General features: G+C 36.9%; 1 protein-coding gene across 18 annotated transcripts in view; it reads left to right on the plus strand.

Moving 5' to 3' along the window:
* VMP1 (vacuole membrane protein 1) overlaps positions 1-24,144 on the plus strand; it is a 91,280-nt gene that overhangs the window by 21,025 nt on the left and 46,111 nt on the right. For 17 of the 18 annotated variants that reach the window (XM_043499661.1, XM_038375974.2, XM_038375978.2 and 14 more), the window contains 2 exons: positions 15,331-15,498; positions 20,585-20,716. In XM_043499661.1, the coding sequence (XP_043355596.1) occupies positions 15,331-15,498; positions 20,585-20,716 (300 nt within the window). The remainder of the gene's footprint in view (positions 1-15,330; positions 15,499-20,584; positions 20,717-24,144) is intronic. The other variant, XM_043499671.1, reaches the window with a different exon arrangement.

Genomic DNA, 24,144 nt, shown 5'->3' on the forward strand with positions numbered 1-24,144 from the left:
TGGTGTTTTGTAACCTTGTTTTGTTATCTCTATGCTATATATCATATTGAACTTTTGGGGAGATCCTGAAGTTGGAGATTGTCTTTACCTTGCAGAATTGGACTCATAATTTGTAATGATAATTTTCAGTGCTACCTGCACTAATTAATGCACTTAAATAAGCAAAGAAGTTTTCTAGTATGAAGTAGCTGTAACAGATGGAAAATGGGGTCTGGACTAGGCTTTTTAGGATGCTTGGGTTTTTTTGGTAGATCAAAATGTCAATTTTCCTAGCTGAAGCTTCTGAAACGTGCAGTAAATTATTCTTATAGCTCAGTCCACAGTAATTGTTTTATAAATAATAACAAGATACAGGAAAAATATGTCTAGATACCACACTAAATTAACCTCTAAATCTCTCTGAAGACAACCACACTGTGTTGTTTATCTCAACTTCATTACCTCGAAAAGTCAGGAAAATTTTGTTTTCCATTGGGCCATTGGGTTAGTTCTTTGATTACGAAACAACTGTCGTGGTTTTAAAAAAGGCTTCATGGCTGGAAAAAATAATTAAAACCATTTTGTGCAACCAACCCCATATTGTATTTGGAACAGTTACTGATGGTTTAATTTTAGGATTGCTTTAATCATGAACAATAACACATAAAGCATTTCGGGGAAATAGGAGAACTCTTGTTGTTTTCCATGCAATAGAGCAATGCTGCTCAGACTGACAACTGTGAAGGATGCATTAGCTTGAGCATTAGGGATGTGTATGCACCATAACTGCTTTCCTAAAGTCTTTGTCGGGAGCAGAAAAGGGCAGACATAACTATCATCTTCACTCTGAATTAAGGTGAAAAAAGGTTGTGAAGGTTACTCAGTTGTTAATTTGAGTTGTATGGAATGTTTTAATACACTCTGGCTTTGGTTTACTTTATTTTTCCCCTCTGTAAAATGGAGAGATTAGTAAAGGGGAATGTGTGTACAAATGTAAATAAAAAGAAGTTATTTTTATCAGCAGGTGCAGGATAATTGTCCATCCCACACTTAAAAACCAACACGTTTCCATTGTTTGCAGGGGGAAGTTTAAAGCATAGGGTTACATGTGCAGACTGTTGTTGACAGTAGAAGAGAGTGCATGGAAAATGGCAAAGCTATCAGGATTCCTGTTGAGAATCCCTGCCTAGATTTTTCTACTGTCAAAATCCTTTGCTCTAACTAGAAAATAATAGATTTCAGAGTAGTAACCGTGTTAGTCTGTATTCGCAAAAAGAAAAGGAGTACTTGTGGCACCTTACAGACTTACAAATTTATCTGAGCATAAGCTTTCGTGAGCTACAGCTCACTTCATCGGATGAATGCATCCGATGAAGTGAGCTGTAGTTCACGAAAGCTTATGCTCAGATAAATTTGTTAGTCTCTAAGGTGCCACAAGTACTCCTTTTCTTTTTAGAAAATAGTAGCTTCTTTCTGCTTGCAGGCTGGAAGAGACTGGAATGTCTTTTGTATTGTGATAGCACCCAAAAGCCCTATGCAGTATCAGGGCTGCATTGGAAGACATGACTCCTTGCTCCAGTGAGCTGACAGCATATTGGTAAAACTGTAACTGAATAGGACAGTTGGGAAAACTGGACATTGTGGACATTTACCTCACTGCGCATCAGAGTATTAATCCTAGGCTATATATATTGCTAGTTCAGTGAAGTGTGAAAAGTCTCGTAGCAGCCAAGCATGCCTGAAATCTGAGAGGTTCATTTCATCAACTTCTTGTAACACAATGGAGAGTTTATAGGCACTGGAAAGAAACATTGGAGATGCAGCATCACTGAAGAACTCCACCATAAGGTACAGTGAATAGCCTTTTTAGATCTATAGTAAAGGAGAGTTCAAATGTTAAGTATTTTAAATCCTTTAAAATAAAAAAGCAAATGAAACAGGGCAGTGTTCTACTCACATTTGGCTGTTTGTAGCAGGATACATGAACTGACAGATGTGTGGTTCGCTTAATTTTTATCTAGTCATTAACCTGGCTTAAGTGTGTCTGCAGAGTGAATGAATGAACAGCTATTGTAACACAACATAAAATAGCATCATGTAGGCAGAGAAGCTTGGATTAGTGAAAGTACTTATTGTGGGACTTGTAAAATCCTTCTGCCAATAAAGCTGCCTTCAAGGGCACATCATCTGCCTGCCTAAGTTAAATCAGACATTCATACTAAGTGGGCACAAATCTATGGTTGTCAAACTCTCAACTCCATTGGCAATTGATAAAGAAAAATAGGCTTTATCTTTTGTCTAAAGCGTCTTACTGTGGAGGCAAACGTAGAAATAGCAAATGAGGGGCTATTTGCTCTGTGAACTTCAAGATAGTGTGGGCAGATGTTAAGTTTTTTCCTATGAAGTTCTCACGATGTCTCATTTGTGATTCTCTTCCTCTTGTCTTAGCCTTGCTTTTCTCTTGAGCCGATAATGCCAAATGTGGTGGATTTTGTATTGCAAATGTGAGTGCTAGGATGAGACCCACCAAACATTTACATTTGTGCCCCTAATTCAAAATCTTAACTCCTGTCTTTATTATCTGCACCTCCTAGTTGCCATTCAAACTCTGGCCAGCTTCTGATCATCCATCTACGATAGTGAGTCCATTTAGCACAGGGATTCTCAAACTGGCGGTTGGGACCCCTTAAGAGGTTGCGAGGTTATTACATGGGGGGTTGTGAGCTGTCAGCCTCTACCCCAAACCCCACTTTGCCTCCAGCATTTATAATGGCATTAAATATATAAAAAATGTTTTTAATTTATAAGGGGGAAATTGCACTCAGAGGCTTGCTATGTGAAAGGGGTCACCAGTACAAAAGTTTGTGAACCACTGATTTAGCGTAACTCAAAGCACTGACTCGTTGAAAATTTACACATTTAGTATGGAATTAAAGAACTGAGATGTTGACTCCAATTTGAGACATTACTTGAGAGAAGCAGAAAGTTGGACTAGCATAGTGGAAGACTTCATGATTGGGGACTAAGTTCTCTCTGAAAATGCATTTCCACAGTACAGTTAAACACTTGGGAGAACTGGAGAAATCCACATACTGGGGTTGTGTGCCAACATATGAACCTGTGTGGATTGTGAGTCAGATGACCTTAATGTAAATTCAGTAGTCATTCCAGAAAACAGCAACATCTAAACACTGATCTTTCAATGTAAAAGAACAGACAAAATAGACTTCTCTGAATAACTAGAGGGGAATTTATTATAGGCCTTAAAATTCAATAGGTGTGTAACACAATTAACGTAAGTGCATTAATACAGGAAAAATGTGTGCGCTGTTTACATTCTCTTTGGATAAATTGAGCAGAGAAGCAATTTCCCATTATATGCAGGGCCGGCTCTAGGTTTTTTGCCGCCCCAAGCGCAAAAAAAAAAAAAACACCCCACCCAGAATGCTGCCCCTGGAATTGTGCCGCCCCAAGTACGGGCTTAGTTTGCTGGTTCCTAGAGCCGGTCCTGATTATATGGAGAGAATGCTACAAGTTGTCCTATGCCTGGTCTACGCTGCTGCTTAAGTTGATGTAAATTACATCTCTCAGGAGATTACTGATCTACAACATATCTAGGATTGGCAGAAATTGATTTTTAGTTTTATAATTTTGACAGATAATATTGATGTCAATTTAAATGTTCACAGTTGCACAAAATTATGGTGGGTGTTGAGACCATAATTATTTAATGACAGTAAATGTTGAGATTCAAAAAGCTTTATACCATTAAAACACTATCAACATCACATGTCAAAAAATACTAATTAAATATCCTTAAATCAAACTCTAATAAATTCTCAAGCAGCATTTTTCTTTTTTGGTTATCTATACATTTCTGATATAAAATCTATGGAAATATTTGTCATCTGTTTGTGTGTATGGTGAAATGGACATTTACAGACATTTATCAATAAAAATATAATCCTTCTAAACATAAATATACGGATCTCTTACTGACTTTCCAGAATGCTAACGATTTAAGGATCAAAGGTTTTATTTTAAAAAAAATTTTTTTTGGCCTCTATTGCTAAGGGCGGTGTTGAGTTAATTAAGTGTATGTGTAGTATAATATCAGTTCTGTATCTGCTAGCTTCTGAATCTGAGAATTTATACCCTGCATCAAAGAAAACACAAAATACTAACTTGTGACTGCTAGGTGCAACTGCAGAGTGTAATGGAAGTCTTTCAGAAGAGCAGTATAAATTATTAGTCCAGGTGGAAATAGGTGTATTCAGAAGTTCTCCAACTCATCATACAGGTATATTAGGGTTCAAACTGGTTCATTTAGCTGTCCAATATATCCGATTTTTTAAAAATAATTCACAAGCACTCTAGGTAAAAGATTTTGTGTTCATTGCACATTATACATGCTCCTTGTTATTAATATATATTCACCTCCCATTTTTAACATACTCGTTTAAACCAGATCTAACAATAAGTTACTTGTGTACACTTCATTAGCAGGTAAAAGGATTTCTGCTTTGATACTGTTGATGAAAATGCTTCAAAATGATGTAAAAATCAAATCAGGCCTCAGTGACTTGATTTGTTCGGAGTGGAGAGTAGAGCATCAGTGAAGTGTTTTTAAATTACTCATAATTAATTGCTCATACCAAATCTGAATGCACAGTGAGATTGTTGAAAATGCAATTGCATGATTAGACAACAGTGCTGTCAGGCTGACCCATGGGCTTCTGAGCGTTTGTTGCTGCTTGCAATAATGTCTTTGCTATTTTGGGAAGTGCTAGCATATATCATGTACGATACAGGTGCATCTTTTAAAAATACATAGCCCTATATTTGACATGTACAACTATAGTAATATCAGAACAACTATGCACAAGCAAGCTGTTAGCTTGGCAAATAATTCAGTAGAATTATGTGTGCAATAGATCCAATATGTGAATGATCCTGGATGTTTGCTCTCTCTAGCCTAGTTGGTTATTTTTCAAGTGTTAAAACAATGATTTGTCTGGATCCTTCAGAGGATCTCAGTCCAGCTACTTGTCCTGCCATCCACATAGAGGTAAATCATAATATCAGAAGGTAAAAGAGCATTGGAGGGCAGCAGTCCGGCATGAAGGGGTAGGTATTAAAATCTAAAGCAATCTCTACTTTAGGGGAGGTTTACTGTCAGTAAGGGACTGTTCAAATCTGATTGCTTGTATTTTTAGGTTTTGTTGCTATTTGACTACTAGAGGGATCTTCTTGAGTGTGCCTGAGTGTCAGTGTGTAATATTTAAAGGTTATTCTTACACTTAATTGCCATTTACTAATTATCTTGAGGAACTTCCTTGATGTTAGATTGTATCTAAAACTGCTGCTCTGGATTGGTTTCCATGCTGCATCTCTGTTTTTTATCCAGTGAAAAATGCAACATTTTAACTGGACTTTTGGGAAACAATGCTCACCATTGCCACTAAGTGTCACTCTGAGCACGAGGCTGGAATGTAATACGGCTTTAAAATACAGTGTGGAAGAAGACTACATGATTCTTCCGATAAATCTTCATTCTGACACCTTTCAAAACACGTCTGCTGGCTTAATTTCCTTAAGACATTGTTTTTCTTGCATCGCTTTTGAAAATGTTTTAAAAATAGAAATTGACATGTAGCTCTGTAGGGATACAAAATCTATTTGGCCACTAATTCAGACATTTTTGCCATTGGCCCACTGCTTCTTTCTACTGTCAAAAATAACTTCTCACATATTGCTGGCATTTTCAAACAGAAACAGCATGAATCACCTAGTTACCAGAAGAGCAGATGACCAAAGGTAGCTAGTCATATGCAAGGAATTTATATCACTAAAGGAGGTCTCTTTGCTGTTACAAAAAGTAATGAATGAGCTGCCAGTTGAACTTGTGACCATATGATTGGTTTGCAGTGCATACTTTAATAATGATTGACGCTAGGTGGAGCACTTGTTTGAAGTATTGCTTGCAAATGCTGTGTAGTGTTCATCAAATTCCCTTGCCTCGTGACTTAATTTCAGTTAATCTCTGGCACAGAAATTGCAAAAGTAGATGAAACTGAGACAAACAGAAAATTTCAGAATTATTGCTCATTTAAAAAAAAAAAACAAAATCACCTTTGCAGAAACAAAAGGTCAGTGGCCTCGTGGAGCTGATAATTTGTTTTCTGTCCTAACGTTGATGGCTAAGTGGAAGTGAATCACTTATGCATCAGATATGTGAGGGGGAAAAACCAGTTTCAGCTGTTGGAGTTGCGTGATATTTTTAAAAATGAATTTGTGTGTCTAATTACCACTAGAGGCAAGTGGAGCAACTGTTGAATATGTTTTCATTGATAGTCCTGGTATGAAATAGAACAAACAGGAAATGTAAGAGTGTAACAAGAACCTCCAGGCCTCACCCACAGTGGCAGAATACAGGAATGCATTGTGTGTGGATGATGGAAGGGACGTTAGTCTTCAAAGCTTTCATATGTGGGGTTAGTCCCTGTAACGAAACCTCAGTGAAAAATCTTGTAATAAAAGAAAGGGAAGTGACATGGCAGTAACTGCCATCCACTATAAGTGATAAAAACAGTCTTATGAAGACAGAAGATGAATTAAATATGTTGCATCCTCCTTACAACTAAGTGTAGAAGGAGTATGTTTGGATTCCTTCTAGGTTGGAGATTAGTGTGTTTTTGTGCTTGAATCAGTTCTGGGGTTTGTTTGATTGATTGGGCCAGGAGCTCACAAGCTGGTCTTCCATGAGTTCAGCAGCTTGGAACTGAAAAAAGACCCACTTGGTCTGACCTAAATGTCAGGTAATTCAGTTTGGGATCTGCTGACTTAAAATCTAAACATCTTGTGCAATAATCACTGGTTAATTAACTTGTACAAATACTGCTGCCAACCCCAATCATTCAAAAAGCACGTCAGGCCCTCTGAAATCATGAGATTGCCTTTTAATCATGAAATTTAAAACAAACAAATATGGGGGGTTGGTTTCTTATTTTGCCTCTGGGTTTTGAGCCTTTAGAATACAGTCAGGTCATGGTTTTTTTAGTCTACATGGCAGGAAAATCTTATTTTTCTTAAATGAAATCTGCAATTCCTATGTAATCATCTGACTCCAGGAGCTGGGCTTTTAGGAACACCAAATATCCCAAGACTCGGTAAAATTGCAAGAGTTGGTAACACTGGAGATGAGTTTTGTCCAGTTGTGTGGTAGTTTTGTGAACTGGTCATACTATTTCTGAGAATCAGCAAACTTGTTTTCATTTCCGCCCTGTGCTGGGATTGGAACAAAGCTACCATTTGGGTAATTTTGCAAACCCCATGCACTCACCTGCCTTTCCAGCTTTTGATTGTAAGAACCTTTTTTAAAAGCTGCCATAATGGCAGCCTCCATTTTGTTGTTCATGTATAAAATGTTGCTATTAAATTATTGGCTGGAAGACTCTGCCTTTTACTGATTCTCCACTACTTTGCAAGCAGTCTTACCCTTCTCATGTGGATCCTTCAAAATTAATGTTAGTAATTGGAAGATTGATGGGTTCCATGTGTGTAGAAAAATGTGAGGAACAAAGAAGGAACTTGCTTCTTTAGCAAGATGGGGAATGTTTTCTCTTTCTCCCCGCATCTAATTCTTCTATTTGAAGAAAGTGTCCATTTCCAGTTTGCATCATTCTTCAGTTTGCATGTCAGTTTACAAGCCTAGGACAAACTAAAGAAGGGTCAGTTCTGTCCTGTCCAATAGCTGGGATCAGATTACTACTGTTGACCAGGAAAGGTAGTTGAAAGAAAAATGTGTTGAACACAGAACATGATTCAAAAATATTTTAAAATGGAGCCTGTTTGTATGAGGATTGTTCGTGACTCTGTTTGTCTCATTTGTTTCCTTCATGCCTTTAAAACCAACTTCCTTTAGCTCTCCTAAGCTATTTACAATGAACTGAAACATCCTGGAACACATGGATCAACATGGAGCTTAGAAAATTAATTCTGTCTATCACTGTTTGATGGGAACTCCTCATTAATTCCCACATGAGCTCTATTCTGCTTGATGCTGGAAGCATTTAGACTAAAAACACAACTATGCATTGCAAGAGTCCTAGTGGATTAAACTGTGCAGAGCTACCAGTTTAGTTGGGTAAATTTCTTACGCTAATTTTCTTAAGACTTCTCTCCATGTGAAATCTTATTTATTTTTAAGGGTGCCTATCATAAAACGTGAGTCCTGTGGGACAAATGTTTATCTGTCCATATCAATCATAAATGTATACAGAGGAGGGAACTGAATTCTGAGATCACGGAAGTGTTGTGTGTCTTCCCAATGGTATTTAAAGTGGTCAAACATCAGAATCTAGACATCTTTTCTGAAGCCTGAATCATTATAATAAACCTCTTGCATAAGGTGAAGCAGTACGCTAGGGGATGGCTTCCTGGCACTTAGTCTTTAAATGTCTATAAAATGTTAGTGTAGTGGTGGCACTTTAACAATATTGAACATTTTAGCCAGCAGCAGTGACTTGGAGTTATATCCAGCAAGGGAGTAGAATAGATGCTTGGCATGATATTTTGATCTTTCAAAGATTGACAAGCTGAATATTTCGAACTCTTACGAAAACAAGTTTTGTTTTTATTTACTCAGTTCTGTTCTGCATTGTGCCTGCAATTCAATCTGCTTTGCTGGAAGACCCTACAATACCCTTGTGTATTGTGTTTTCCCAGTCGTGCACACATCCTGTTATTTCCTCTATTCTGTTCCCATATGCAGATCTGAATTTTGTATGTTTCATGTTGCTCTTTGCTCACAAGAACAGGGCAGAGATAAGGCACAACATAACCCAGCAAACCAAGATACAGCTGGAAAAGCTAAGAGTAGGCTTTACCACCATGTCGGTTTCAATTGATATTATAATGTGCTCTTCACTGATCATAAAAATATATCACTGGTTAAAGGAGGAAAGTGGGAGAATGCAGACCTCAGGACAGATGGGGGTGAGGGAGGACAGGAGCAGCGTATAAACCCTCACACTTCCTATCTTGCCTCGCATTCCAATTCTGCCCATATGTGACCAGAAATCTGCTTGTAACTGCTACTGAGGAGGGGAGGGGGGTGTTCTGGGTGGCATCTTTCATTTCCAGTAAGCATTCTTGTAAAATAGTTGTATTTTGTTTTAATATCATGCCAAAGCCCGAGTTTCTCCTAGAATTAACACCGTGGCTATGCTGCACGTTTAACGGCACCACATGCATCATCCCCTGGTGACTCTTGTTCGGTTGTATTTGGAGCTTGTTCATCATCTGGGATTTCCGTTAGCCATGCTCTGAGGGGAAAGACTTAACTGAGGTGGGAATAGAAAAGTGCTAAATTAAATGTATAGGTTCCTGATGTAAAATTAGTTCAAATATGAGAATACAAAATTAGTACATCAAAGCTAGCCCAAATGATTTGGAAAGCTAAAGAAGCTTCAAGCTGAGAAAACTTATTTGTTCTTAACTCCAGCTTTACGGCTTTCATTGCAACTCAGATAATATGTGAAATCATTAGCCATTCTTGGGCCGAAGTGATATGTGAACAGACTGGGTTGATTTCAGAAGAGGAAGGAAAAACCACTTCTCAGAGTCAGAAATTTACACATGCTCATAGTCTGTACTTATTAGATGAATATTGACTAGCAACCTCTCTGATTCCAAGCTGTTGCAGTTGGCGTGAAAATGCTTTGGCTTATTAGCCAACTATCTCCGTGCCAGTTTTCCCTTTTAGTCACATCTGAAATGAACAGTTTTCTGTGTGTTTAGCTGCCCGCCAGTCCTGAAGATAAAAGGTGCTGTAACTTAGTCTTGCTTTCCTGAGAGGTGTAATGACTTAGTAGATAAGTATGAGATGAGTCGCAGGCTGTGGCAAAGCTAGCAGGCTGTTTCCCATGAGAAACTAGCTCTTGTTTTTCTTATTTATCTTAAATCAAATATAGAATGACACATTTTCCCCTTTTAGTGTAAGGGGTGAGTCTTGTACCAAGTACTAAAAATTCCATATCCAAGGAAGAAAACAAGTTTCTAGCCCACCAGAATGCGTTCAAGATAATCCCCCATCTCTGTGAAAGTTGTATCATTTTTCCTTGTCATAAAATGTTTTTAAATTAGAGCTAATCTAAAATTATATCTTCCTAAATATAAAATGTTAAAATTAGATCTAGATGTACTTGTGGGGCTAGCATCGTTTCAACAATATGAATGATCTGTAAAGGGAGAGCTGAGAACCACATTTGATATACAGTTTGATGCTCCATAATTTTGTTCATTGAATAGATACCAAAGTAACAAGTAACATAGAAATACCATAGATATTTCTTTTGATACTTCCCCTTACCTTAAAGACTTTCTAATATAGTTTACATGCTGACATTTTTGAGGATGTGATTTGACTTTATCTTGAAATACATATCCTAAATTTTTATTCCCCCTCCCCTTCTTTTTTTCTTGAGAGAGACGGTAATAAAAAATTTCTACTAATTGCTTTTACTTAAATATATTTTATACATGTTTGGAAATCTGTGCTTTCTGGAGACTTTAAATGCTGCCTTCCAAAATAACTTTCTACCCCAGAATAACAATGGATAGATTCTAACTCTGGTGATTGATCAAAGCATTGAACAAAAAATAAATCTAGGGCTCCAAATGTATCCATGGGTTCAAATAAAGCTCCCTTTTATAACAAATCAGGGCTTTTTAGATAGTGATTCCCCTAAATTACTTTTGCCAAAAATAGATTTGCATCAAGTCCTTACTGGTGACCACCCCTTGTCTCATTTGATTTATAAATTGCACAAATATTTCTAACAAATCACATTCCACTCTAACCACAGGCTCCCATTGGTCATTGTAAGAGTGTGGAGAGCAAATGTTTCTCCCCCGAATCAGCAGAAGATTACTGACTCCAGTGTTTTTTGCCCCTGTCAGTGCTTGCCCCTGCAATTAAAAAGAAGAAAATAGAGTTGGGGGGAGGAGGAGAAAATCGGTGATTAGATATTACTTAACTTGACATTTTAATGATTCTTCTGGCTTCTTTGACAAACAATACCTCTACTAAGCCTACCAGTTTTGCTGCTGTTTATTTAGTGTAACGGGGATTGGAGTGATTTTAAAACGTATGTCCATTTAAAGATGGACCTACAATTAGACTTAAGCAGCAGGTATTTCTTAATAGGTTACAGTAAATTGACCCACCATAAAAATTAACTCAAACTTTGGAAAGCCATTAATGCCTTTAAAAAAAAAAAAAAAATTGGTAAGCAAACATGGGTACATGGGTGAGATAAAGGTCAAAAACTGTGACTGAGGATTAATATTTAGACTCAAAGAGCAAAAAGAAAACACTTGAAGAAAATAGGCTGGTGTTTTCAAAGGACCTGGAGGGGCTGGGCATTCTAATTGCATTGAAAGCCAATGAGAATTGGGTACCAACGCCCATTTGTGTCTTTGAAAATCACCCCACCCATATAGTTTGACTATCATTGTTGCTAGATATAAAATAAAATGACACCTGTCTTTGTTGCAACATTTATCATATGACCTTACAACAGCTCTTGCCCTGTCAAGACCACATTTCTAGTCCAGCAGATTACCCTCACGGGCCACAGATTGCCCACCACTGAGTTAGACCAACCCTGGTCTTTTGAGATTCAAGGGGAAATTATGGACTTGTGGACCAAGGCATTGTACATTCATAATGGAGGCTTGGTTCTTGAGACTAGATATTGTATGTGCGCTTTGCATGTCTCAACTGGAACAAAAACACATATCCGAAATATCACATGCAGTCTGCCAAACCATGGTATGATGTCCAATTGACTTTACTTAAAGCAGCAGAGCTCAGCTGCTTTAAGTAAGGGGCACAAGATTGTTTTGCTTCTCTTACATGGCTAGTTCTGAATTTGAGTATTCGAGAATTTGAATTCCACACTTGATCATCATTCTAAATGAACCTTTTACATTTTATTTCTTATTCCAGTTAAAATGTGGTTTCTGTGGGATCCATAATTTCAACTTTTTTCCATTATAGAATTGTTTGCATTTCAGTAGAAGAGTTGTGCTAAATTGATTTAGTCGTCAGGTGGCTGGAGGGATGTTTTCAGTTCTATTCTGAAATGTATTTTTCCATTGATTGCTTCTTGCTTTAGGATTTTTCCTTTTGCAGACTTCAGTTGTTGAAACAGTTAGAGTTGGATTAATGGGAAGATGTGTATTTGAGACAATTAAGGCATTCAAGAGATGGCAACATTTGTTAGAAGATCTGAGGGAACCTTGGCTATTAATTGTGGCAAGTAAATGGGGTTGTGTGTGTGTGTGTGGTTTGCTTTTATAACAATTATCCTTAGCAGACCACCCCGTTACATTTTCTTTGTCTTCACTTGCTGTGCTCAAAGTTAAAATGTAGGCTTCTCCAGGCAGGGACCTATCGTAAATTGTCCGCCAGCCTTCATTTCAAAATCTCTGTCTTCAAGATAGTGGTAATTTCACTTATTGAAGTAAGGCAGAGGGCATTATTGTGCTGGCAATTGTACTTTTTTTCTTATGCTGCTATAAGATTGAAACTAACTGGTTCTGCACTTGCAGTCTTTCATCACAGCTGGCCACAGTTACATTATACTGTGGTATGTCTTCCAAATTTTGTGGAACTGAAAATCGTACTTCTTGATTCACACACCATGTCTCTGACAACCTTGGCAATGAACTTGCCCTTACCCTCAAGAGACCATGAGCAATGGCACTTGACTTTGGGGTTTTCCTCCATGCAAATTTTCAGCTGAGGAGAATTATGTTGCAGATTTGAATAGTTTACTGCTTGAGGCACAAGGCCTTAAAAGATCTTTTAATGCATGAAGCTATCTGGGTATAGGAGGGAAAAAAATCAAGATTCCTTGAAATTTTAGGGCCTCTCAAGGAAGGGTTGATCTTACGATCTGGTTTCAGTTCCCAGCTCTACAACTGACTTGCTGTTTGACCTTGGAGAAATCACTTAATCTTTTCTGGTGTTGGTTCTCCATGTATAAAAAGGGGATACTTTCTTTGTCGTGCCCTTTGTCTGTCTTGTCTGTTTAGATTGTAAACTCTTTGGGGCAGGGACTGTCTCTTACTATGGATACATACAGGGTCCAGCCTCTAGACCGTACTGCAGTACAGATAATTAGTAATTTTTCACCCATCTGCAGTGTCTTTGCCCTACGGAATCAGAACAATTATTTGGTATTTAACAGGTCTTAATCTGCTCTCCTATTGTCTTTACTTCAGTGCAATTCCTTTGACGGAATTGCTCCTAATTTACCATGAGATCAGAACTATAACTTTATTTAAATAATTACAGAAAGTAGTTCAAGTTAAAGCCTATTGAGCATTAGATCAGTCGCCCAACAAAAGAACAAGGAGAGAGGTACAGGTAGAAGAATTGGCTTGACAGCCAAGTGGGAATTTTCTTACTTGTTACAGTGGTCTAGAATTGAATAGCCTATAACTGATAGCCAAAGTTACCACGTGAAAATTAAAATAGACTGGGTATTTTCTCAGTAGGACTTTTCCACTATTTCGTATACCTAAAATAACTTGCTTCATATACTAAATTTTGTAATTCTATTGTTCCAGTCGGTTCAGAGAAACTGCTAATATTGACAAGAGTGAACCCAATGAAAAACCACCTCCCAATGTCTAGATAAGAACTCGGTAAGCTGTTCATTCTCATAGATATTTAAGGTCAGAGTGATTTTCTACTCTGACTTTTGTGGGCCTAACACAGCCCATAAAATTTCACCCAGTATTTCTTGCAACAAGCCCATAAACTCTCCCAAATAGTCCCTGGTCTCTGTATTTAAAATAATTTTTTAAAATACCATATAAAGGGAAATAGAGCTGTCCAAGCAATAGGTGTTGTGCATCAAGTGCTCTCTCTTCCCATTATCATTACATTCACAGATTTATTCGCTGTATAATAAATATAATTTTGATTTGCTTTTTGTACTGTGATTCCCTGCTGCTCTAATAGACAGTGAGTCACTTAAGGAAAAAACACAGAGGAAAATTGTTGACTGAATATCTCCCAAAATGATGATAAAAACCCACCATGTAATTAATAGCAGAAGCTAGACACTGAGCAATACTTGCTGTGTATGTAAACACGATTATTAATTTATTCTGCTAAGGCTAAGACTGTGGGTGAAATTAAGTTTGCAAAAAATCTGTTTTAATAAAAATTTCTAAACAGTTTATACAGTTTGAGCATGTTGCTGAAACACAGATGTTGGAAGGTGATTTTTAAGCCGATTCTTTGTTTTTTAAACTCTTGATGTCCAGCATAAGGATAAATCTGAACTATTTGCACATATTTATAGTAATTTTACTATTTTATAGTCCTACAATGGCAGTTCGTTCCATTATTTAACTGTATTGCATTTTGGTTCTTGTACACATATGAAGCCATCTGTACCTGAGATCTGGCCTCAATAAAATGCGTTGGTAACCTTTAATAGAAGGCAGAGTCCGTGAGTCAACTTAATTCTATTAATAATGATACTTGGCACTTGAACAGTTGAGCTTTAAAGCACTTTACAAACAATCTTCTGAGCACCTTACACATTGGAAACTGAAGCAGAAAGACTGTGATTTGCACAAGAGATTGCTGACATGCTAACTGATGTCTTAAGAAACGAGTGGAGAGAAGGGGAGGAACACTTCAAAATACTGTCAGGTCCAACTAGGCACAAAACCTAGGTTTTGTAAAACTTGTTTTTGCAAAACTGAAATCAGTAGAAAGACTTTTATGGGATCTTTTTTAAAATATTTGAAATAATTGCATTTTGTTGTTGTTAGGATGTAAAGATTCCTTTGCAGTATTTGCATCTCAAACATTGCTGCTCTGTGTCAATGCATTAGAAACTGAAAGATTATTCAGCTTCTTCATTAATTGCTCGTGTGGAATAAAATGGGAAAAAAAACATTGGTTAAAAGTATACTTTGATTTTTTTTTTTAAAGTTCTTCAAGTTTTAAGTCTACAGGGTTACTACTAATACAGGCAAGGAAACGTATTTTAACTTCACAGTCCCTTAAAACTGAAACAGGAGCACTTTAGGTTTTCTTATGTTTGGAGTTGGATGTTTATTATTTACATGCATCAGAAGGCTAAGACCATTGTATATAATATTATATACTATATCTAATGTCAAGTGTGGAAGAACATTTCCTGAATGCATTGTGTGTCCTAATAGGTTTCCTATTAGCAATATTATTTAAGGTAAAGCTAACTCTCGTTTAATGCACAAAAAATGTACTGAAAAGTTCTTGTCTGATGTATTTTTCAGGGTCCACACATAGCATCAGTTACGCTTGCTGCGTATGAATGTAACTCAGTTAATTTTCCTGAACCACCGTACCCTGATCAAATTATCTGTCCTGATGAGGAGGGGATTGAAGCATCCATCTCTTTATGGACCATAATCTCAAAAGTCAGGCTAGAGGCCTGCATGTGGGTAAGGTTTAACTTATACAATTTTACCTAAAATAAACAAAGCAATGCTGGCTTTTGCTGACAGCAGAAACATATAACTCTTCATGTTGGAGGCATGATTTGCTGATTCACTTTAGATATCTGTATTAGAAACCAGTTGGAGAACACTTCAATCTCTCTGGTCACTCGATTACAGACCTGAGAGTAGCTATTCTTCAACAAAAAAAACTTCAAAAACAGACTCCAACGAGAGACTGCTGAATTGGAATTAATTTGCAAACTTGATACAATTAACTTAGGCTTGAATAGAGACTGGGAATGGATGAGTCATTACACAAAGTAAAACTATTTCCCCATGTTATTTCTCCCCCCCATCCCACCCCACCCCCCACTGTTCCTCAGATATTCTTGTTAACTGCTGGAAATAGCCTACCTTGCTTGTCACCATGAAAGGTTTTCCTCCTTTCCCCCCCTGCTGCTGGTGATGGCTTATCTTAAGTGATCACTCTCCTTACAGTGTGTATGATAAACCCATTGTTTCATGTTCTCTGTGTATATCAATCTCCCCTCTGTATTTTTCACCAAATGCATCCGATGAAGTGAGCTGTAGCTCACAAAAGCTTATGCTCAAATAAATGTGTTAGTCTCTAAGGTGCCACAAGTACTCCTTTTCTTTTTGCGAATACAGACTAACACGGCTGCTACTCTGAAACCTGTATTAGATCTGAACATCTTCAAAATGTATTAAACAGAAGCAGTTGAAAATGATTGGGTCAATTTTTATCAGCTCCAGGATTGGAGTAAGGTTGGGGAAAAAAAGAAATCTTCTACTTTGTTATAAGAATTTCTTCTGTAGAGTCCTATAAAAATCACTTCCGCTTCCAAAGCGTAACTGTTTTTTCTAAGCACTTTAGCAGAAAATTTGACATTTATGAGAAACTAAGTGCAAAAGACAAGTTTTTGAAAGGAGATTCTTTGCCCCAGCTGCGCTTGCAGATTAAGGGCTGAATCCTGCAAGCAGTGAGGCAAGTGAGTGACTTCACTCTCATGAATACTCCCTTCGAAGTCCATGGGCATAGTCAAGTGAATGAAGTTATTCATATGTGTTGAAAGGATCAGGTCCTAATGTTGTAGCAGATGCCCTGATCTTGGGGTTGCATCAGTTTTCTGTTGCATTGCATGTAGCCTGTTCACATGATACACATTGAAATTAAAAATCCATGTTTTCCGGATGAAAACATTCACTTGTAAAGCAAAAAAAGAAGAAGAAAAAAAAGTTAGCTGCTAAACACTGAAGTGCACTCTTAGGACAGGGATTTAGTGAGATGGATGTGGGTGCTTGTCCTTGGAAATGCACTCTAATCTTACTTTAGTGTTCACTTCTTTGGCTTTTAAAAATTTGTTTATTGAAGAATATTGGTTAAAGATGTCTTTTTCCCATAAAATGTAAACTATTTTGAACTGAAACTTACACAAGCATATCTGTTATGAACTGCTTTTATGCCAAAAGGCTTCATTTTACCACTGATGACTTCTTTTTCTGACTATTGGTTTAATTATTAAATACTTGGTTCTCCTGCTCTTCTCAGATGTTGGGGATGGAATGGGATCACTATAGTATATCTTTTCTAACTTGTTTCTGGAAGCCTTAAAGGTTTGAAAATAACCCATAATAGACTTTATATTTTGGCTATTACAGTTTTAAAACTTGTCAGTGACGCTATCTCCAACAAAGAAGTTAAATGTAGATCATATACATTACAGGTTCATAAGTACAGTGTACAAATACTTACAAAAAAAAATCTTCAAGGAAAGAAGTGCAAACCCCCAGCCCTCTCAAAAACAGATACAATATACATTTTTAATGTTTCCTTTTGCTAACTAGAGAGCACAATTGCATAAATAAATATTCAAAAAATAAGTAGAGTTAACTGAAAATCTCCCACAAACAAGTGTCTATAAGACAGTAAGTTTGGGATCTCTTTCATTCTTTCTTTATTTTTTCCACTGCTCTACATCATAGTCTTCATGAAGTTGGAGCATTAATAATATCATTTTAAAATGAAGTTCTAGGGTTGCAAGGAAAATGTAGCTCAGGATGAATGTACTTGCTGCACATCTTTGTTAATGTGTAAAATTACTGATCTAAACTGAAAATTAAGTAGCTTAGCCCGAAATTAACACACAGTTGCATGCCTTGCAACTGATTGTACCCTATCTTGAGAGGAGAGAGAGAACAAGAGGTACCTTCTAAGGCCTTCCTTTGTGCTGCTTGCTGGTTCAGACCAGGGGAATTACAAGACTATATCTGAGCAAGCCAAAATGTTTTGTGTAATCTCCTCCTCTTTCTTCCTACCCTCCTCCAAATATATTGTCAGCTACCTTTTTATTGAACTTTGTCTCTGGTAGATTTCCCCATGGGTGCATCTTCAATTTGCCACTGGTGTCTACTATAATGTTATGCTTTCTTGGACTGTTTCATGAGTACCTAAACATTTTTTGTCAACTTCCTGTAGGTCAAATCAAATTGACAGCTGTGCTGCTGCTTCCATTGTTTTTCTTTTGCCTTTACTCCACTTTGCTTTTATAGAATCACTGAAAAATTCTTGGTCCTATCACTGTTAAATCCAAAATCCTTTTATGTGGAACACAATACTAAATTCCTGAAAAGGAAGTAAATGGGCCAACAGTTTTAGTAACTCAAAATCTGACAAATAAATAGCAATATTAATTTTTCTCCTTGCAAACTGATACCAAGAACAGAAGGTTGAATTTTTTATTAGTGTCTGATTATGGAAAACTAACTCATGAAAACTAAAAAGTTATGAACTATCAATTTCTAGTAATCTCTACAATCTGAAATTGTCAATACAGCTGTTTAAAATTCAGACACAAAGGGGTATTAGAGGGAGCCTTCTGCATTGTCTAATTCTCCGGTTCCCTGGTTCATTGGGTGAGCAGGGACTGGAAGTGTTGCTGACAGCATCCTGGTGCCCAGTGAGGGAGTGAAGCAACATTACTAAACACTAATTTCTGTTAGACGATTGGTGTGTAACCATGTGGAGTGGCTCCAAAATGGATCCTGGCCCTTTCTCCTTGATCAAAAGGTGACAATCAGTATAAAATGGGCCTCAACAGTCCTGGCTTGCAGAAGGTGTTTTTAAAGGGCTTTCAGCCTGCTGGGGGTAGGCCAGTTTTCAGAGCTTTCCCCCCCACAGAAGCTATGAATTGAATAGCACCCTAAATGTGTTGCAGCTCTTTTGTGTTTTTATTAGAAATTATCTGAAAAGGTAAAAATGTATAATATCTCAGGATTGGCAGAACAGGCAGTCTGTGTCTTGACCAGGATAAAGTTTAAAAGAAGCTTTCTAGATGAGTAGTTTCCCATTTTAACTATATGCATTTGTGCAAAAGAATGTTAATTAGCACTTGCCTTTCTAATTCCTTGTTGATGTAGGGAAACTCTAAGCAAATATCAGATGGAAATTTTAACAGTAAGAGTAAACAGCCATGTTTGCAAAAGATAGTATATAGTTGTTGGTTTGGATCACTTAAATGCTTCCTTTTTTACATATTAAGGCAATCTGTCTTGAGTAGACATGGAATCATATGATCTCATTGTACTTTCGAGATGTTTTGTAACAAAGACCTTGTGATTTAACCAATTTAAGGAAAGTTCACTTCTAGTACACACATGGGAACCTTTCCCTTCATGAACAAAATGAAGCCAAGCAAATTGGCACATTGTTGTGAAGCAAACGTTACTTCTGTTGCTCTTGCATCACCTTGAGAACATAATCCCAAATTATTTTTTCTGAAAAATAGCTATAACTGTTTCCAAGCTTAACTTTCCATGTATCAGAAATAGACAGGCCAATGATGTTTTGGTGGTGGTGTATTCATGCAGATTTGTTACACATGTGGACAATAGGAAGACAAACATATCGGGGGTGTATTTATACAGTACACAAACAGGGAGTTTGAGTTTGGGTAATAGTACAACTAATGTATTTTTATAGTGTTTAAAATCAACCTGTTGATTTAGAATATACAAAGCAGCTGGGATTCTTCCCTACATACAGCTGCATACAGAATATGAACAAAGGAAACTGAAAGGCTTTATGCTGCTTTAAAGGAATATAAAAGCATTTGTCATTTGCTAATGGTTCTTAGTAAGAAGGGACATCTGTGTGTGGCTAAGGTTTAACACTTTTCCAACAAAGCGCCCACCTATTGTGCTATTACGTATCCTATATTTAAACCATTTGCATTTAATCCAAGTTCCTGTTTCATTAACCTCTGTTTATCCGTATGTCTAATACTGATTTTAAAACAAAAAAAAACCCATAAAAACAAAACTAAAGCTGTATTTACCCACAAGGCTGAAATGAGTCATTTGATGTCCCAAGAAAACCAATCATTTTCCTGCAGTGAAAAGGCAACCCTATTCTGATTCTTATTTCTCTTGGCTTTCTTGACCCCATTTTGTGGACAGATAAAATACTAGATAAGTTACAGCCTGCTCAACATATTTTCATTTGCTCAAACTGTAGTTTCAGAGTAGCAGCCGTGTTAGTCTGTATTCACAAAAAGAAAAGGAGTACTTGTGGCATCTTAGAGACTAACAAATTTATTTGAGCATAAGCTTTCGTGAGCTACAGCTCACTTCATTGGATGAGCTGTAGCTCACGAAAGCTTATGCTCAAACTGTAGTAGAACTTGAGGCAATGTTTTCCAATAAACAAGTGTGCCAAGTCTCAGGACCGACAATTCAACTATATTACAACTCTACAGACTTATAGTTTGGGTCGGGGGGGGGGGGGAGAATGCACGTGACTAAACTAAGAGAGGGGAAAAATGTAGTTTCTCAGGGTAACTTGGATAACATTTGAAGCTGGGAGAACTTTGCATAGCTGGTAACAATAATTAGCCTCCATTGGAAACAAGTGACCCCTGCAGTTCTGGTGGGATAAACCTTATATGTATTTGTGACTCTTATTATGAGTATTTTTTTAAACTTTCCAAGAAAAATCGTGAATATCAGTTGAGCTTTTTTTAAAGAGCTCTAATCAAGAAAAATAAAATTAAAATTATTATTCTCTTCCCAGGGTGCTGGCACAGCTATTGGAGAGCTGCCTCCTTATTTCATGGCCAGAGCAGCCCGACTCTCTGGTGCTGAACCTGATGACGAAGAGTATCAGGAATTTGAGGAGATGCTAGAACACGCAGAGGCTGCACAAGTAAGAACACTGCAAAATATTAGAATTAATTTAATTATCACAAAACACAGCAAGATTAAGATGCAGCAGACAACGGTTCCACTGAAACAAACATGCAAGAAAGCGGCCAATGTGACTTAGAGGGGCTGCTCATAGGTTAGAAAAGAACCTGCACTGGATACAGAGATGTGGAGAAAACCAAACAAGAATTTGTAGTCCATTAAGGCAGGGATATGTTAATGTAGATAAAAAAATATTAAGGCAAACAATGACTTTTACAAATACAAAAAAGTTCTACAAATATGGCAAAAAAAGTATGAGAGGGAAGGTGAGGCCCACTAAAAAATGGTATAGGAGTCATTAAACTGACTAAAAGAAAAGGAGTTCTTGTGGCACCTTAGAGACTAATAAATTTGTTCGTCTCTAAGGTGCCACAAGTACTCCTTTTCTTTTTGCGAATACAGACTAACACGGCTGCTACTCTGAAACCTGTCATTAAACTGACTGTGATTATTAGATAGCTGACCTGCCAAACTGTTTCTTAAAACTCTCTTAATGAAGACATAATCGCCAGCCAACTTGTTTTTACGGGATAATACTCACCTGCCTTGCCACTAGCTGTTTGTGCTGCCAATGTCTTGGCCGATTTAACAACCTGAGGAAACATATTCTTCCTGATGTTGAAAAACAACCAAACTGCTTTGAATCTTTTTATTCTTAGCCTTTTTCAGTTCAGTTTTATTGATAGATATAATACAACTTGCATTGCCCCATATTAGATCTTAATCGAATATATAACTATTAATAGCTTTCTGTTCAGGTCAGCAGTCTGTGTGTGCCTTAGTTCAGAAATTATTTAGTTTTTAAATGTACAATTCTGGGGGGGAGGAATTTTCAAAAATGTCTTGCTGCTGAATTTCTACTCTGTATTCTGCTTCCTTTTTATTCCTGTTTGTCTACTAAACCACTAGGTGGAAGTGGGTCACGATAACATCAGCTTGATTCCTTCATATAAAAATCTATCTACTATGCACAGCAAAAGAGTTTACATTGTTTTCTCTTTGACCAACTCTTTACTGTAGCAAAGAAACTACTGAGTCTTGACTTTTGAGAAGTATAAATGTTTCTTACCCTCTGTTTTGAGAAGTTATTGCATGCAGAAAAAAATAATCCAAAGAGAGAGAGCATTTGTATTAAACCCAAGAATCTCTGAAAATATTCTTCCAAAAACAGCCTTGGGTTTCCTTGGACTTGTCTGCAAACATTAATTCTAGTCTAATAATGTTAATCATAGTATTTAATGCTGTCTAGCTTGCCAGCACTTCAGGACAAGCACCTCCTCTTAATATCTATTCAGGAAAATGCCTAACACATTGGCACTAGATAAATAATAATAGTAAATTAAGAGATCCATCTTTTTAAAGGCATACGACCAAAAATTCACCTACTTTGACTTTTGCCCCATTGCCAGATATTTATTTTACAAACCAATCCTTGATCCATATACATATTTAAAAAATCCCAGCAAACAACAAAACCAATCAAATACATGACTCAGAATTGAACTACTATCCATATTAACTTACTGGGAGAGTCACAGTAAATAATGTGAGATTTTTAAAGTTCTAGGTGCAGCCAAGATTGGTTTCTAAAATGCATGGTAGGATTCTTGGATATTAAACCTTTGCTAGTGAGAATTTTGTCAAGATAAACCAAAAATAGCCTTAACTACAATGATGGTGTGATTGATGAACAAATGAAATGGTGTCGTTGAGGAAAAAATAACATTGTATTTATCAGCGCTTTGATTTCATTTTCTCAGCAATTGAGTTTGGATTGAAGCACATTGTTTTGAGGATGGATGACCAGATGAAATTTCTTAAAACTTTAGGTTTCAGAGTAGCAGCCGTGTTAGTCTGTATTCTCAAAAAGAAAAGGAGTACTTGTGGCACCTTAGAGACTAACAAATTTATTAGAGCATAAGCTTTCGTGAGCTACAGCTCACTTCATCGGATCCGATGAAGTGAGCTGTAGCTCACGAAAGCTTATGCTCTAATAAATTTGTTAGTCTCTAAGGTGCCACAAGTACTCCTTTTTTTTTTTTTTTTTTTTTTTTCTTCTTAAAACTTTACTTGCAGTTTGATTCCTATAAGACACTCCAGCGTGAGGCTATGACAATCTGATTAAATTGTAGTACCGTTATAAAACTAATAGTTCAGTATTTAAGATTGGACGGTGTTTTCCACACGCTAATATGACTTCCTTTGTGCTTTTGGCTTTCTGTTGTGTTTTTGCTAGATGTCTGTGAGAGGCACGAATGAATGTCTCTTCCTATGGCCTTGAGCAAATCCTGGCATCGTTTGCAAAAGTGAAGCTTTGTCGCTGTTTACACTGCATAATCACTACTGTGTGTGCAGTTTAAAGTTTCCTTATAATTGCTGAATAGCAAAGTTTCTGTTACCTAAATCAGCTTGCCTCACTAACCGATTCTGATTCTCAGTGCCCAATAGTATAAAGAATTTGGCAATCTGATGCCAATGGAAAACTATAAATGTTTGACGCCATTTAACAGTGAAAGGAATCCTTTCAATATAAAGGCTTCTCTCCTCCCCATTCATTTGGGAGGTGTGAAAATAGGTGCGTTAGTATTAGAGAATAGCTTCCTCCTTTAGTTCTAATGAGCTGTTGTAGCTGCCTACAAAGCAGAGCCAAATTGCTTGGCATTTTGCATGTTTTGTATGTTTTTTTAATTTAGAAAATTTGTCAATATTTCTGAGAAATACTATTGTTTTTGCAAAACAGATCAGGATACTTGTGGCATTCTGTCAAGTAATATCCAGTCTGTGCAATTGACAGAAGAGAAAAATGTTCTCTGTGGATTTTTAAAAGGACTAAAGAGAAATAAAATGATTTAAAATGGGTTATACAGTATGATGGGTTAGACCAATCATTCCGTTCAAATTTGCATAGGGGAAGAATATTGTCTCCCTAAAGTTAAAGAATGTATTTGAGCAGGTTTTCTTTCATAAACTGTCAATCCAAGCGACTTGGCTTCTGGAGTCGCTTTTTGAGAGAAACCATAAACTGGCTGATGTGTAACTTTCTGTTTTTTGTATTTTTCCATTAATATATTTAGAAAAAGCCCCATATCTTAATGGAACACCACTTCTTCTTTTTTGTTTGTCAGTTACAGTTACTGTAAGTTAACAGAAGATGTGAAGCTCTCTTTAATTGCTTCATATGTCACTTTTTATTCTGCTTGGTTGTCCTGCTGGCAGTACTGTAATTCTGCCTTGGCTAGTCAGGATTGCTTTTTCACGAACACTACAGTAAATGCAAAGCACGGTTGGCTGTATAACTACACTAAACTAACTTGGCCTGTGATATGGGAAATATTTCCTCTATTTATTAGGAATTTTATTTTTTATAGAATTTTAATAGTGATTTTT

Source organism: Dermochelys coriacea, chromosome 17, assembly GCF_009764565.3.
Source record: "Dermochelys coriacea isolate rDerCor1 chromosome 17, rDerCor1.pri.v4, whole genome shotgun sequence".
Lineage (NCBI taxonomy): Eukaryota > Metazoa > Chordata > Testudines > Dermochelyidae > Dermochelys > Dermochelys coriacea.